The 18553-nt window shown below is 38.3% G+C and overlaps 1 protein-coding gene across 1 annotated transcript in view; it reads right to left on the bottom strand.

The window, feature by feature from the left end:
• Positions 1 to 18553, bottom strand: part of LOC126458461 (bystin) — a 63578-nt gene that overhangs the window by 19071 nt on the left and 25954 nt on the right. Inside the window, exons 3-5 of the mRNA XM_050095532.1 lie at positions 10456 to 10597; positions 6067 to 6216; positions 5738 to 5964 (exon numbers count right to left, since the gene is read on the bottom strand). Of these exons, the coding sequence (XP_049951489.1) occupies positions 5738 to 5964; positions 6067 to 6216; positions 10456 to 10597 (519 nt within the window). The remainder of the gene's footprint in view (positions 1 to 5737; positions 5965 to 6066; positions 6217 to 10455; positions 10598 to 18553) is intronic.

The following is an 18553-nucleotide window of genomic DNA, read 5'->3' as shown; positions in this document are numbered from 1 at the left end:
AGTTAGTCCTTCCAACAATTATTTCTTTTTCAACTTCTTCACATTTTCCATGCAGCCATTTTTATCTTAGCTTACCTGCACTTCTTATTTATTTTGTTCCTCAGTGACTTATTTCTGCATTCCTGAATTTCCCTAAACATTTTTGTGCTTCCTTCTTTCATTGATCATGTGAAGTATTTCTTCTGTTACCCATGGTTTCTTCACAGTTACCTTCTTTGTAATTGTTTTCTTGCCGACTCCTGTGAAACTGGACTGTCTACTGAGCTATTCCTTATTGCTGTATCTATAGCCTTAGACAACTTCTCCTCACTCCTTAGTACTTCCGTATCCCACTTCTTTGCCCACTGATTCTTCCCAACTAATCTTCAGTCTACTCTTCATCACAACTACATTGTGGTTCAAATGGCTCTGAGCACTATGGGACTTAACATCTGAGGTCATCAGTCCCCTAGAACTTAGAACTAGTTAAACCTAACTAACCTAAGGACATCACACACACCCATGACCGAGGCAGGATTCGAACCAGCGAGCGTAGCAGTCTCGCAGTTGCGTACTGAAGTGCCTAGAACCACACGGCCACCGCAGCCGGCACTACATTGTGATCTGAGTCTGTATCTGCTCCTGGCTACACCTTACAATCAAGTATCTGATTTCAGAATCTCTGCCTGACCATGATGCAATCTAACTGAAATCTTCTCATATCCCCCAGTGTTTTCCACATATACTTCTTCCTCTTGTAATTCTTGAATAGTCTTTTCCTCTCTCATTCCTTGTCCCAATCCCTTATTACACTGCAACCTTTTCTTCTACTCCTTCCCCTACAACTGCATTCTAGTCCCCCTGGACTATTACACTTTCATCTCTCTTTACATACTGTATTACCCTTTCAATATCCTCATACACTTTCTCTATCTCCTCATTGTCAGCTTGCGATGTCAACTAGTATACCTGAACTATCGCTGTCGCTGTTGGTTTGCTGTTGATTCTAGTAAGAACAACTCTATCGCTGAACTATTCAAAGTAACACACTCTCTCTTCCCTACCTTCCTATTCACAACGAATCCTACTCTCACTATACCATTTTCTGTTCTCGCTGATATTACTCTACACTCGTCTCACCAGAAATCCTAGTCTTCTTTGCATTTCACTTCACTGACCCCTACTAAACTTAGAATGCAGGGTAAAGAACTCAATAATATCTTTGAGGTTGTCACAGATTCTGAATGTGAAATTAATGTGTGTGAAGGTAAGCTCCGTAAGTTGATCAAATATGGTAATCGGATGCTTTTATAGAGAGCGCAGGTCAGAAGTTGTAGTGGTAAAGCACTTCACACAGAATTTGCAGAATGCTGTTAATAATTCTTCCAGTCACGCTGTGGTATTGGGTGTGACTTCAACTAGCCAGCTACAGATTGGGGAAGTCATGGAACCAAAACTGGTGCCAGAGACAGGGAATTAAAGTAATATCACAGAACTCCTAGCAACAAACAGACCTGAATTATCAAATCAGTTAATACACAGGAAGGTATCAGTGATCATAAGGCTGTAATACCAACTATGACTAAGGGTTTTATGAGGAATGTTAAGTTGGAAGGTAGGAAGATATATTTGCTTAGCAAGAGTGACAGGATACAAACTGCAGAGAATTTGAGATGTCAGCATCAAATTTCAATGACGATGATGAAGATGTGGAGTACAAATTCAAAACCATTGTTCAATATGACTTAGACAAGTATGTTCCAACCAAGATCTTAAGGGACATGGGTGACCCACTGTGGTATAATAGGTGTGTTAGAAAACTGCTATGTAAACAAACAGAGATTCACCTCAGATTCCAAAGAAGTCAAAATCTTGTTGACAAACAAAAGCTGATTATAAGGAGAGCAATGAAACAAGTATTTTGAAACTAAAATTCTGTCCACCAATCTGAGAAAAAACCAAGTCTTATGTAAAATTAGTGAGCAATTCAAAGCCCTCCATTCATTCACTCAGTGATAGTTCTGGTACCAAAATGGAAGGTAACAGAAAGGAGTCTGAAATAGGTCTTCTGAAATTGTTTCATCGCGTAAAATTGTAGCATGGTCCCTCCTTTCAATCATCGTACAATGTCGAAATGACAGATACTGAGATAGCCAATCATGGAATAGAAAAGCAACTACAATTGTTTGATATTGAAAAGGCAACAGGACCAGATGAGATACCTAAAAGATTCTATAAAGATTATGCAAAAGAACTTGCTCCCCTACTAGCAGCAGTTTATCATAGAACATTGGAGCAATGAAGGTTACCTAGTCACTGCAAAAACAGTGCAGCTCATTTTCAAGAAGGGCTGTAGGAAAGATGCACATAATTATAGACTTATATGTTGATGTCAATCCGCTGTAGAATTATGGGACATGTTTTATGCTACAGAATTAGGACTTTTTGGAGAACGAAAATCTCCTCTATAAAAATCAACATGGATTCTGCAAACAGAGATCTTGTGAAACTCAACTTGCTCTTTGCCTCTATGAGGTCCACAGAACTGGGGACAATGGTGCTCAGGTCGATGTTCCTGGACTTCAGGAACACATTTGACACCGCCCTGCACTGCAAGTTAGGGGGAAAAAATAAGAGCTTATCGAGTATCACACCAAATTTCCATCTGGATTCAAGACTTCCTTGCAGACAGGACTCAACACATCGCCCTTAATAGAATAAAGTTGACAGATGAAAAGGTAATTTCTAGGTAAATGATCTAGCAGAAAGTGTTGGAAGCTCTTTAATACTGTTCGCAGATGATGTGGTTGTCTACAAGAAAGCAGCAATGCCAGAAGACAGTATCAATTTGCAGAATGACCTACAAAGGAATGATGTGTTGTAGGCTCTGGTAATTGACTCTGAATATGAGTAAATGTAACATACTGTATGTACATAAGAAAAAGAAGTCCCCCACTGTACAACTACACTACTGAGGGAAAACTGCTCGAAACAGTACCTACCATAAAATACCTGGGAGTAACTATACAGAACAACCTCAAGTCAAATGACCACATATAACAAACAGTGAGATTTGTAGAAAGAATCTTATTGAAATGTAATGCATCCACAAAGGAAGTGGCTAGTAAGGTAACTGACCGATTCGTGAGTACTGTTCATTAATACGAGATCCTTAGCAAGTAGGACTGATAGGGGAGGGGAGGGGAGGGGAGGGAAGGGGGGGGGGATGGAGAGGGGGGGGGGAGAGAGAGAGAGGGAGAGAGAGAGAGAGAGAGAGAGAGAGAGAGAGAGAGAGAGAGAGAGAGAGAGAGTCCAATGAAGAGCATGCTTCATCATGGGATCATTTAGTCAGTGTGAGAGTATTACAGTGATACTCAACAAACTCCAAGGGCAGGTATTACAAGAGAGGCACTGTGGATCATGGAGAGGTTCACTACTGAAATTCCAAGAGGGCATTTTCCAGGAAGAGTCAGATGGCACATTACTTCCTCTGAAATACATCTTATGAAATGGACAACAATGAGAAAATCTGGGAAATTACAGCCAATGCAGAGGCTTACAGACAATAATCTTCCTACACACCATTCAGGAGTGGAACAGAATAGGGGGGATTAGTTAGTGGTACCAGAAGTATTCTCTGCTACACATCATTAGTTGGCTTACAGAGTATGATGCAGTGTATGCAGATGCTGGATACAAGTCAATGTCAATCAGTTTAAAATCTGAAAGGAATTGTTACTGTCAGTGAATGCAGATTCATCTCAACCATTTTCCAAGTAAAAAGTGTGAACTGAACTGTATGCAATGGACACTTTGAGCCAGGTATCCCACAAAACAGGCCACCTCTACAGCTGAGGGGGTCAGCATAGATGGCTGCCATGCGGAGGAGTCTGCAAAGTGGCCGAAACAGCAGTATGCTGACCACGTGCCCTCCATACTGCTCCCGCATGATGCTGCAAGGCAGAGGATGACACAGCGGTCAGTAGACATCCCTTGGGCCCTCACAACCTGTATGAGGAGCGTATTTTTTATCTCACAAAGGGCCACTGCTGACAGTGGTACAACTTCAATGGTCCCAACAACACAAAAACTGGAAAGTAGGTAACAGGAGGCATGTAGTGTGGTTCAATGTGTCATGATTTGGCCTCTCTTCAAATGATGCAAAGCTTTGAGTGCACCGAGGACCCACTAAGGCATTTAGCATGGACAGTGTAGGTCAGGACATAATTTATTCTGCTATGCTTCAGGGGTATTTTTTGTACCTTAATTATGGTCAACTTATTTATGGTACCGTGACCAACAATCAGGACGTTTATTTGAACTGTCTCTGTGACCATGTATTTCTATTTATTCACAGCTTCATGATGAGTATGTTTTCTACACTTGCTTTTTCCAAGGTGACAACAGTTATGTGCACAATGTAGCATGTATTCTTTCCTGGTTTCACAAACATTCGGGCAACCTTTCACACCTTGACAAGCTTATTCAATCCCCTGATTTTAATCCCATGGATAATACCTGGGATTTCCTGGAACAGCTGGCAAAATATAGCAATAAACATCCCTGCAATTTGGTTGTTCTAATCATTTTGGATTCTTCCTCACCAAACTGAGGACAGCATCAAGGCGGTGGTGTTACACAGTATTAGTGAGATGTCTTTCAGGATGACTATTTTTTTTTGTGCACTTATGTAATAACAGAAATTACATGGTTTCTTTGTGTATTTTTAGAAAGGACTTCCACAATCACAGTGAGAAGAAAATAGAACCATTTCTGTCCTGTGTGGTGTAGGTAGTGTTGATTGTCACTTGCTCCAGTGAGTACACCAAACCACAGGGAAACGAACACGCATTCCTTTAAGTCCGCAGTAGACTTAGTTCACAAAGTGAACAATACACTAACAAGTCTGGGACATAGTGGAGTCAGTGTAGAAACACAACAGTTTCAAATTAGTACCACTCAGGACTGGAAAACAAACTGAGTCACCTTTGCTATGCAATTGGGAGGTACAAACAGCTACCAAGTACACAAATGCTGTGAACCCGGGCCACAGGCTCAGTGGCAAGCAGTCACCACCAGGTGGTGTCATATGATGTGCATATCTAGACAGTGGATCCCCTTATGATGGCAGCCGTAACCACCGTTCACAGCCTCAGCACATCTGACATGTCCACATCCATGCTAGGCAGGGAACCCAAATCACTATGGGATACAAAACAACCCAACCAATCACGTAAGTGAGTGACTCCTGCATAACTTGATGGGAAAGTAAAAATCAGCACTGACCATTTCTTCTGTTATCAAGTATATTTGAGAAACAAGTGTGTTCTGTCATTCTTCTGGAATTACAGTGAATGTGACAGTTACAGGTAGTTCACTCCCCAATGGTGTACTCTATTCAATTTAATCTTCTTACAAACAAAAAAGTGAAATTCTACATGACTATGCATCTGTACTAATCTTTTTGTCAAGCACACTATGGCACTTTGGAAGCCAAATGCCTCCAACACTTTTCACTGCATGACATTCTATATAATTACCGTTCTGCTTCAAGAAGTTGTTGATGAAATGATTTCTATTTGCCTTAAGACACTTTCTTGGTTCATAAATACATTACGATGAAAAGTTGCATTAAAGCAAAATGTTTTACAATATCTGAATCACTGTATACTACAGTACGACCTAATTAGAGAGAGAGAGAGAGAGAGAGAGAGACTAATCCCACAAAAAAGCAAAGAGCAAAGAGAGATATACTAACCTCACACAAAGGCAAAAGCATGCCTTTCATAAAAGCTCCAGGTTTAAATAAGGCCTTTCTCAAAGCTTGATATAAATGGAAATTCAACCGTTTGTATTCACATATGTCATCACGAATGCGAGGTAGCAAGACCAAATTGTAGAAACGTTGTGCCATTTTCTCCTTCAAATTTGAAGCAAATATTCGAGTTGCTTGGTACATGGCTGCAGCACTCCACTTTGGTGGATCTGACAAATTGTAAAATGGATAAATGAAAGTTAAAAAGAAAAGTTTGCTATTGTTATAATTAACTTAATACATTAATAAAATATCCATGAAAACAACATTACCTGTTATATAAAGTATTTGTTCCCAGTTCCGAAGATGAGGTATTATCTTGAATGCTTTGGGGAGCTTGCCAGAACGATATTTGGAAAGCACATCCCTTACACCTTCATACATCTGTCTGAGTCTTGGGTCTAGATCTTGCATAAGAATACCTAACAGAAAATTCACATTAGGAATAATCAAACAGCTGATATGTAATTTTATATGTAAGTTTCTTTATAATGGAACCTGCAGCATATGTTATGTCAGAGTAGGACATGTTGTTGTTGTGGTCTTCAGTCCTGAGACTGGTTTGATGCAGCTCTCCATGCTACTCTATCCTGTGCAAGCTTTTTCATCTCCCAGTACCTACTGCAACCTACATCCTTCTGAATCTGCTTAGTGTATTCATCTCTTGGTCTCCCTCTACGATTTTTACCCTCCACACTGCCCTCCAATACTAAATTGGTGATCCCTTGATGCCTCAGAACATGTCCTACCAACCGATCCCTTCTTCTGGTCAAGTTGTGCCACAAACTTCTCTTCTCCCCAATCCTATTCAATACTTCCTCATTAGTTATGTGATCTACCCATCTAATCTTCAGCATTCTTCTGTAGCACCACATTTCGAAAGCTTCTATTCTCTTCTTGTCCAAACTATTTATCGTCCATGTTTCACTTCCATACATGGCTACACTCCATACGAATACTTTCAGAAATGACTTCCTGACACTTAAATCTATACTCGATGTTAACAAGTTTCTCTTCTTCAGAAACGCTTTCCTTGCCATTGCCAGCCTACATTTTATATCCTCTCTACTTCGACCATCATCAGTTATTTTGCTCCCCAAATAGCAAAACTCCTTTACTACTTTAAGTGCCTCATTTCCTAATCTAATTCCCTCAGCATCACCCGACTTGATTAGACTACATTCCATTATCCTTGTTTTGCTTTTGTTGATGTTCATCTTGTATCCTCCTTTGAAGACACTGTCCATTCCATTCAACTGCTCTTCCAAGTCCTTTGCTGTCGCTGACAGAATTACAATGTCATCGGCGAACCTCAAAGTTTTTATTTCTTCTCCATGAATTTTAATACCTACTCCGAATTTTTCTTTTGTTTCCTTTACTGCTTGCTCAATATACAGATTGAACAACATCGGGGAGAGGCTACAACCCTGTCTTACTCCCTTCCCAACCACTGCTTCCCTTTCATGTCCCTCAACTCTTATAACTGCCATCTGGTTTCTGTACAAATTGTAAATAGCCTTTCGCTCCCTGTATTTTACCCCTGCCACCTTTAGAATTTGAAAGAGAGTATTCCAGTCAACATTGTCAAAAGCTTTCTCTAAGTCTACAAATGCTAGAAACGTAGGTTTGCCTTTCCTTAATCTTTCTTCTAAGATAAGTCGTAAGGTCAGTATTGCCTCACGTGTTCCAGTGTTTCTACGGAATCCAAACTGATCTTCCCCGAGGTTGGCTTCTACTAGTTTTTCCATTCGTCTGTAAAGAATTCGTGTTAGTATTTTGCAGCTGTGACTTATTAAGCTGATAGTTCGGTAATTTTCACATCTGTCAACACCTGCTTTCTTTGGGATTGGAATTATTATATTCTTCTTGAAGTCTGAGGGTATTTCGCCTGTTTCATACATCTTGCTCACCAGATGGTAGAGTTTTGTCAGGACTGGCTCTCCCACGGCCGTCAGTAGTTCCAATGGAATATTGTCTACTCCGGGGGCCTTGTTTCGACTCAGGTCTTTCAGTGCTCTGTCAAACTCTTCCCGCAGTATCCTATCTCCCATTTCATCTTCATCTACATCCTCTTCCATTTCCATAATATTGTCCTCAAGTACATCGCCCTTGTATAGATCCTCTATATACTCCTTCCACCTTTCTGCTTTCCCTTCTTTGCTTAGAACTGGGTTTCCATCTGAGCTCTTGATATTCATACAAGTCGTTCTCTTATCTCCAAAGGTCTCTCTAATTTTCCTGTAGGCGGTATCTATCTTACCCCTAGTGAGATAGGCCTCTACATCCTTACATTTGTCCTCTAGCCATCCCTGCTTAGCCATTTTGCACTTCCTGTCGATCTCATTTTTCAGACGTTTGTATTCCTTTTTGCCTGTTTCACTTACTGCATTTTTATATTTTCTCCTTTCATCAATTAAATTCAATATTTCTTCTGTTACCCAAGGATTTCTACTAGCCCTAGTCTTTTTACCTACTTGATCCTCTGCTGCCTTCACTACTTCATCCCTCAAAGCTACCCATTCTTCTTCTACTGTATTTATTTCCCCCATTCCTGTCAATTGCTCCCTTATGCTCTCCCTGAATCTCTGTACAACCTCTGGTTCTTTTAGTTTATCCAGGTCCCATCTCCTTAAATTCCCACCTTTTTGCAGTTTCTTCAGTTTTAATCTACAGGTCATAACCAATAGATTGTGGTCAGAGTCCACATCTGCCCCTGGAAATGTCTTACAATTTAAAACCTGGTTCCTAAATCTCTGTCTTACCATTATATAATCTATCTGATACCTTTTAGTATCTCCAGGGTTCTTCCATGTATACAACCTTCTTTCATGATTCTTAAACCAAGTGTTAGTTATGATTATGTTGTGCTCTGTGCAAAATTCGACCAGGCGGCTTCCTCTTTCATTTCTGTCCCCCAATCCATATTCACCTACTACGTTTCCTTCTCTCCCTTTTCCTACACTCGAATTCCAGTCACCCATGACTATTAAATTTTCGTCTCCCTTCACAATCTGAATAATTTCTTTTATTTCATCATACATTTCTTCAATTTCTTCGTCATCTGCAGAGCTAGTTGGCATATAAACTTGTACTACTGTAGTAGGCGTGGGCTTCGTATCTATCTTGGCCACAATAATGCGATCACTATGCTGTTTGTAGTAGCTTACCCGCATTCCTATTTTCCTATTCATGATTAAACCTACTCCTGCATTACCCCTATTTGATTTTGTGTTTATAAACCTGTAGTCACCTGACCAGAAGTCTTGTTCCTCCTGCCACCGAACTTCACTAATTCCCACTATATCTAACTTTAACCTATCCATTTCCCTTTTCAAATTTTCTAACCTACCTGCCCGATTAAGGGATCTGACATTCCACGCTCCGATCCGTAGAACGCCAGTTTTCTTTCTCCTGATAACGACATCCTCTTGAGTAGTCCCCGCCCGGAGATCCGAATGGGGGACTATTTTACCTCCGGAATATTTTACCCAAGAGGACGCCATCATCATGTAATCATACAGTAAAGCTGCATGCCCTCGGGAAAAATTACGGCTGTAGTTTCCCCTTGCTTTCAGCCGTTCGCAGTACCAGCACAGCAAGGCCGTTTTGGTTATTGTTACAAGGCCAGATCAGTCAATCATCCAGACTGTTGCCCTTGCAACTACTGAAAAGGCTGCTGCCCCTCTTCAGGAACCACACGTTTGTCTGGCCTCTCAACAGATACCCCTCCGTTGTGGTTGCACCTACGGTACGGCTATCTGTATCGCTGAGGCACGCAAGCCTCCCCACCAACGGCAAGGTCCATGGTTCATGGGGGGGGGGGGAGTAGGACATATGCACAGAATTAGTAGACAGTATGATGCTTGGCATTTTATTTTTGTAAATAAGCTTATTTTGGCTTTATTGGCTTCATCAGTACACCTGCAAACAATTGCATTTTACTTAATACATAACTAATAAAAGTTTTTTTTTACAATGGATGTTGTACTCATGTCCTGACATCTGTTAACTTTTAGTAAACAATTGCTGCTGTCCGTAGTTGCTGGAGGTAATACTTTTTCAGTAACGTTTTGAAGTTGTTCGATGATTTGATGTCACACATATATTATAAAAGAATTTTTTATTATTTTGATAGTCGTATAAATTCAAGTTTGACAGCTAGTTGTTTATTCAAAGATATTTATGTTGTTGTGGGTTGTGTACTATGGAACTGTTACTGGTGTGTTACAAACACATCACATGTACTGATGAAGGCAATAAAGTCAAAATAAGCTTATATACAAAAATAAAATATCAAGCAGCATACTGTCTACTAATTCTCTGCACTTGTATATCCACAATAACAAGTTAGGTACTGTACAACACAGTGTCATTTATTAAAGTGATGAACAGGTCACATCTTATTAATTATGCATTGTTTCATATCAAGTGGCAAAAGAACTGAGATGTTAACACAGCCACAATGGAAGCTATTTAATTATGTTACATCATGATTTTCAAGGTGCAGATAGGAGCTTTCTTCTTTCAGTACGAAATAGAGCAGTAAGGTGTGATGGAGTGTGAAGGACTCCCCCAGTCCAAAGAAGGTATTCCAGAGAAAAAAGGTATGATTACAAAAGAAACACATAACTTCTTTAAATATACATAATAACTGCACTCACTTCCTGCATCTGAAAACTGGGTCTGCAACTCAGTTTGCTTCAGAGCTATTGTTTCTGCAATTACATCACCTAGTGTGCGTTGTGGCTCTGGATTTTTGTTCATAAATCTCTCGTAATCTTCAACATCATTTTCATCCACTTTCTGCAAAAGAAGGCACAATAATGATATCACAAAACAGAATTTACACGCTGTTACATACACAAAAGCATGTGGACATTAAGACACTGTGTTTATTTTTCAAACAGATGAAATATCTAACTGAATAGTCATACTGGCAGATGGCGTAAATAAAGGAAAAAAAAGGATATATTGGACTAAAATCAGTTCTGGTTTAGAACAGCTACAGGTACCAAATATACAATATTGAATGCGATCTTAGTAACAGACTGAATTTTCTCATTTTGAAAGAGCTGAAAGGCTATCTGTTTAATTGTTAAAAAGCATTCAACAGCCAAGATTGCATAACATATTTTTTGATTTAACACAACCGTTTTTAACAGAGTATGCCTTAAAATCTTTTTGTTGTAAAACATGTCAGTGTAAAATGAACATGTATTTCTTTCCAGGTTGTAAATAATATTGATACCAAATTTGATTAAAACATTCCAGGGATTTAGGATGAGCTTTTTGCCCATGGCTTTGCCAGCATACACGCAAGACAAATGTATTTCACACACATTTCACCTGTGTCTAACGAATTTTACCCTGCAGTTTCATTTCTACACAGCTCAATGTTTATGATAATGTATCTTCTGAACTATACGCTGTACAATGATACAATTTTGCAGGAAGATCCAGTGGTATGCGTGGCTACTGTCTGCAAAATGTATTGTGCAGATCCGGTGGTTTGCGTGGCTACTGTATGCAAAATGTGTTGTGAATAGAATCAATAATAAGGTAGTAATAAATTAAAATGTCATGCATGATGCAGCAGTTCCTCACATGTCTCAGTGTTTACGATGTCATATCTTCTGAACTAAGTGTTGTACAATTATGTAAATTTTCTGGTACATTCAGTGGTATAGTTGAATACTGTCTGCACAAAGTGTCATGGATACAGTTATAAGTAAAGAAGTAATAAACTAAAATGTCATACTTCATGTGGCAGTTTTACTGCATGATCAGCAAAAATGTAGTAAGCGATAAGCTTTTTATTGATTGGCGACTCCATAGAGTGCTGTGTGGACAACGACCATGTGATACATAAAATTAGAAGGAAGGTCAGCATTGGCTGTAATTTTGATGATTTATTAACAGCAAAATCGATTTTCAATCACATAATTATCATCTTCAGGGCTGGCAGTTAAACATTTCACATAGTGATCAGTGAATAAGAAACACAAGACCAGAAATACACCTGAGTATAAACCAACTATTGGTAAGAACATACCTTTAGCGTACAAATTAAAGCTCGTAGGCACTGGTGTCTAGTTATTAGCAGTAACAGAAGCTATGAAACGATCACAATAACTGAAGCCGCTGTTTACAGTCACCTGTACAGCAGACCTCTGTGTGACAGGGGCTTGGAACGCTCTCTATGTGACATGTGTCACATGAAGACTTAACATTACATTATTTGGCAAGAGATTACCACAAAATACCAAAAGTGCACTTGCAAATCATTAATTGAACATATAAAATTTAAAGTTGTACATTAACAATGCATAGCAAAAAGGAAGGGGGAAATGCACATCTTGCCAACATACACAGGTGTGTTATTTTCAAAACAACTTAAAAAAGAAACATGCAAGAATAAAAATCAACAGGTAAATTACAAGGTGTCAGATTACAGGACTGGTAAAAAAGAAAAATATACAAGTAACATGACATCAAATGTAGCAGAATTTGTTATAACACAGTAACCACCATCTTGCGTGGGAAGTCAGAGGTGCAAAGTTCTTAATTTATGTAAAATATTCGTTGAAACTAAGAAGTCAAATACATAAATAATGGTGATTGTGCAATATATGCCACAATTTAACATGTCAAAATGTCATGGACACAATATTCTTTTTTATCATATTTAACGACATGATGACACACACATCTCATTCATCCCATTTCGACATGTTAACACATTATAATTGTTTCCGAGGCTTAATTACAAAAAATCGTAATTATGAAAAACAGAATGATATAAAAGCACATTGTGGATGCAGAGATTGTTTAGTGCACTCATCAATAAGAACTACTGTTAAAAACTGCAAAAAAATTAGTGATATGTTAGCTAGAGACACAAGTGTACAAAGCATGCTAGCCTAGTAGAAACCTCCACTACCACACCTATTATTTATAGAAAAAATTTCCTCATATGATACAAACAGAACTTGGGTATAGGAAAACAGTGTTCTCTTTGAAGTATGAAAGCTTTGTCCCAAAAAATACATCAGATTAGATTAGATTAGATTAGATTAATACTAGTTCCATGGATCATGAATACGATATTTCGTAATGATGTGGAACGAGTCGAATTTTCCAATACATGACATAATTAGGTTAATTTAACAAAGTACTTAAGTTAATATAACAACTTTATTTTTTTTGTGTTTCTTTGTTTTTCTTTATTTTTTATTTTTTTTTTACTCTGGTTATACACTTTTGCACAAGTACTGGGTCAGAACACATCATACATACATTTGCAGTTGATACCACAGAAATGAAACTGTCAAGCAAACAGTTTTGAATAATCATATCAAGGAGATAATTTTATTATCTGTCTTATACCAGCAGTGGGACCCCTTACAACATAAAAGCTGATTTTGAAAATACCCATATATCCAAAGTAGGCCATAAAAATTAATCTAAAATGAAAGGTGTGGATAAGTAGTAATATATATTGTGCATCCAGAAAAATGCCATAAGTTAGGGAAGGCTACAGTACAAATTATTCCCGAGATATACATCATACTGTAGACAAATTAGAACCAGATTATACACATTTTTCCACAATTACTTACTAAAGCAATTAACATGTGGTGACAAACCAACACCATGAAATAAACACACGTTTTCCCAATAGACCAGAAATTTAAATCGTCATCACTTTCATGTGTTTATGCGTTTTTAACGTACAATTTTAAATTTGAGATATTCAATTAACGATTTGCAAGTGCACTTTTGGTATTTTGTGGTAATCACTTGCCAAATAAAGTAGTTTTAAGTCTTCACATGACATGTCACATAGAGGGCGTTCCAAGTCCCTGTCACATCGAGATCTGCTGTAGAGGTGAATGTAAACAGCGGCTTCAGTTACGGTGATCGTTTCATAGCTTCTGTTACTGCCAATAACTAGACACCAGTGCCTACGAGTTTTAATTTGCACGCTAAAGGTATGTTCTTACCAATAGTTGGTTTATACTCAGGTGTATTTGTGGTCTTGTGTTTCTTATTCACTGATCACTATGTGAAATGTTTAACTTCCAGCATTGAAGACGATCGTTACGTGATCGAAAATCGATTTTGTTGTTAATATTTCATCAAAATTATGGCCAATGCTGACCTTCCTTCTAATTTTATTGATAAAAGTTTTTCCTTTCATCATTTTGCTAAGCTTTGAAATTTTGTGTAAAGTTTGTTGTAAATCTCTAAGTGCTCTCTTTCACAAATACTAGATGACTAAAGTATGGGTATTCTTGCGTTGTCGGCTACACTGTTTCTTCACCCCAACCCTCACTCCTTTGATGGATGGCTCAGTCTTACCCCTACAGTGAAACTTTCCACATAGCAAATGATATGTGTACTGAATTTCGACTGAAATCAGTCCAATGGTTTAAGAAATGTGGAACACACATACATACAGGTATACATACATCCATTTTTAAAATTTGTATGGATTGTGCTATATAAGTAACATAACTATCTTAGACAGTTACAGACAGGACTGTGGCCACTTATAATAAATAAAAGAAATTAATATTAATTCTCAATTACAGTTTTTTTTAACTATGTGTCTGTGTCCACCATTTTTTTTTATCTTCGTACATCCAAATTTAAATTGGATGATGGTGGGACATCAGCTGGTATAATTTTTTTTATTGAAAATGAAACTCCTCCAGCTGTATTTAAGATTTCATATTTATTTGGCTACTAGTTTCGACACTGCATCATCATCTTCGGGCCCGTACTCTTTGACGATATCAAAGCGTACGGGCCTGAAGATGACGTTGACGCAACATCGAAACTAGTTTCGGCATTGCGTCATCATCTTCGGGCCCGTACACTTTGACAATATCAAAGTGTACGGGACTGATGATGACGTTGACGCAACGTCGAAACTAGTAGCCAAATAAATATGAAATCTTAAATACAGCTGGAGGAGTTTCATTTTCAATAAAAAAATACAAAAATTTATAACTTGTTTGAAGACTCTGTTCTCCAATGCTAAAAATATGTGTATAAAAAGACGAGGGCTAGTAGAAATCCTTGGGTGACAGAAGAAAAACTGAATTTAATTGATGAAAGGAGAAAATATAAAAATGCAGTAAATGAAGCAGGCAAAAAGGAATAAAAACGTCTCAAAAATGAGATCGACAGGAAGTGCAAAATAGCTAAGCAGGCATGGCTAGAGGACAAACGTAAGGATGTAGAGGCTTATCTCACTACGGGTAAGATAGATACAGCCTACAGGAAAGTATGAATATCAAAAGCTCAGATGGAAACCCAGTTCTAAGCAAAGAAGGGAAAGCAGAAAGGTGGAAGGAGTATATAGAGGGTCTATACAAGGGCGATGTACTTAAGGACAATATTATGGAAATGGAAGAGGATGTAGATGTAGATGAAGATGAAATGGAAGATATAATACTGCGTGGAGAGTTTGACAGAGCACTGAAAGACCTGAGTCGAAACAAGGCCCCGGGAGTAGACAACATTCCATTAGAACTACTGACAGCCTTGGGAGAGCCAGTCCTGACGAAACTCTACCATCTGGTGAGCAAGATGTATGAAACAGGCGAAATACCCTCAGACTTCAAGAAGAATATAATAATTCCAATCCCAAAGAAAGCAGGTGTTGACAGATGTGAAAACTACTGAACTATCAGTTTAATAAGTCACGGCTGCAAAATACTAACGCGGGTTCTTTACAGACGAATGGAAAAACTAGTAGAAGCCAACCTCGGGGAAGATCAGTTTGGATTCCGTAGAAATGTTGGAACACATGAGGCAATACTGACCCTACGACGTATCTTAGAAGCTAGATTAAGAAAAGGCAAACCTACATTTCTAGCATTTGTAGACTTGGAGAAAGCTTTTGACAATGTTGACTAGAATACGCTCTTTCAAATTCTGAAGGTGGGAGGGGTAAAATACAGGGAGCGAAAGGTTATTTACAATTTGTACAGAAACCAGATGGCAGTTATAAGAGTCGAGGGACATAAAAGGGAAGCAGTGGTTGGGAAGGGAGCGAGACAGGGTTGTAGTCTCTCCCCGATGTTATTCAATCTGTATATTGAGCAAGCAGTGAAGGAAACAAAAAAACAATTCAGAGTAGGTATTAAAATCCATGGAGAAGAAATAAAAACTTTGAGGTTTGCTGATGACATTGTAATTCTGTCAGAGACAACAAAGGACTTGGAAGAGCAGTTGAATGGAATGGATAGTGTCTTGAAAGGAGGGTATAAGATGAACATCAACAAAAGCAAAACGAGGATAATGGAATGTAGTCGAATTAAGTCAGGTGATGCTGAGGGAATTAGATTAGGAAATGAGACACTTAAAGTAGTAAAGGAATTTTGCTGTTTGGGGAGCAAAATAACTGATGATGGTCGAAGTAGAGAGGATATAAAATGTAGACTGGCAATGGCAAGGAAAACGTTTCTGAAGAAGAGAAATTTGTTAACATCGAGTATAGATTTAAGTGTCAGGAAGTCATTTCTGAAAGTATTTGTATGGAGTGTAGCCATGTATGGAAGTGAAACATGGACGATAAATAGTTTGGACAAGAAGAGAATAGAAGCTTTCGAAATGTGGTGCTACAGAAGAATGCTGAAGATTAGATGGGTAGATCACCTAACTAATGAGGAAGTATTGAATAGGATTGGGGAGAAGAGAAGTTTGTGGCACAACTTGACTAGAAGAAGGGATCGGTTGGTAGGACATGTGTTGAGGCGTCAAGGGATCACCAATTTAGTATTGGAGGGCAGTGTGGAGGGTAAAAATCGTAGAGGGAGACTAAGAGATGAATACACTAAGCAAATTCAGAAGGATGTAGGTTGCAGTAGGTTCTGGGAGATGAAGAAGTTTGCACAGGATAGAGTAGCATGGAGAGCTGCATCAAACCAGTCTCAGGATTGAAGACCACAACAACAACAACAACAACAACAACATAAAATTTTGTTGACTACACCAATGTAAATAATTATTTTCCTTTTGTTGTTTAAATTAGAGGTAAACTATTAAACCTGGGGTGAACACTAACTCTTAAGTTTTCATTATTTCCCGAAGGAAATAAAAAACTTTCTCTTCAAATATGTTGGTTTAAGGGATATGAGTGGTTTCTACACAATAAAACTGCTGGTGGTGGCTTATGCAAGGTGCACATTATTTTTGTGCATCGGCAAATACAAATGATGTGAAATTGAAAAAGTTAGTGGCAGAACCACACACATTATATAAGAAAGTGTTGAAATTCACACATGCCATGAGAGTACCAAATACCAAAAGGCAAGTGGGGTAGCCTCTCTCAATTTTTGATGAAGGAAAAGGGGAAGTCAATAGATACTACTGCCCAAATGAGACCCCCAGGAGAGCAAAATTAAAGAAGAGAACTGTAAAAAGAAAAAAAAACTTATGCCCACTATAAAAATGATTATATTATGTAGAATGCAGAACATTACATTAAGAGGAAAAGTGGATGACAGTGATTTAGAATTGGTAAGTTCTGCTTGAGAAGGCAACTTCAGAGCTTTGCTGAAGTTCTGAATAGATGCTGGAGATGAGATACTACTCGACCACAGGAAAAAGTGCACTAAAAATGCTTCCTTCATTCATAAATCGATGTAAAATGTATTGAGAATTGTGGGTAATTAACAACAGACAATGTAATAAACAAAATTAAAAGAAACGAAAATTTCTCTATCTTGACTGTTGGACTACAGTTGTTTATATTAGTGAGCAATTATCCATTCATATTCACTATTTCGATGTGGATACAAATGAAGTCAAAGAAGATTTTCTCAAGTCTGTCCAGACTGTGGTTCTTACTGGTTAAAATATAGTTTGCAATATACTGTGAGAATTGGAGTACCAGAACTTACACATTTCGCTGTGCTGGTGACAAGCATACTATAGGGGGTCAATATGAGCAGTAAAATAAAAGGTGTCCAGGTCTGCATATCCAGTATTAAACCTGTAGCATTTTATACTCACTGTGGAAGCCATTGACTTAACTTACCCATCAGTAATGCCTGCACCATACCTACATAAACAAATCCTTTGGGAGTTATTTCAGGTGCAGCAACCATTCTCCAAGAGTCAGCTGAAAGAACATCTCTCTTCAAAGAAGAAACTCATTCAAAATATAGTAAAAAAATACAAGACAGGTGTAAAGACATGAAGCAATTTTGACTTTTTAGATGTCTTCCCATGTCTCCCTCTAATTTTGCAAATAACTGGCTGATAAAGGAGACAGACATGCTCACCTGCATTTCTGCTGCTCCAAGCTACGTATTGTCAGAATTCAATGTGAGCTTTATCATCCTTGTTGACATTCTGGGAATAACCCTTCATCTTGATCTTTATAACCCTTCATCTTGATCTTTACAGGCCATTGAAACTGATACTCTTTCGGCAATGAAGTTTGTCACCAGCCACAAAAAAGCCTCCAAAAGCAATGTAAAATTAGCACAGACACATTTAAAATAATTTTCAGGCTAGCAAACTGTCAAACCACTGTACTCAATTTTCAGACACAGTTGGAAGAAGAGTATTACTGCCTGTCAGTGTTTATACCTTTTTTCAATCATCTATTAAATGAAATGTCGTTAAGATTCCTTAGAACCCAGCTGCAAAGAATTGGACATCTACAAAAATTGCTGTCGCAGAACTTTTAGTGATACAGACATGGAGAATTTTGCAAAGTGCTGATGCACACAATTCCCT

Source organism: Schistocerca serialis, chromosome 2 (assembly GCF_023864345.2).
Source record: "Schistocerca serialis cubense isolate TAMUIC-IGC-003099 chromosome 2, iqSchSeri2.2, whole genome shotgun sequence".
In the NCBI taxonomy this organism is placed as follows: domain Eukaryota; kingdom Metazoa; phylum Arthropoda; class Insecta; order Orthoptera; family Acrididae; genus Schistocerca; species Schistocerca serialis.
This window is presented reverse-complemented; position numbering and strand designations above follow the sequence as displayed.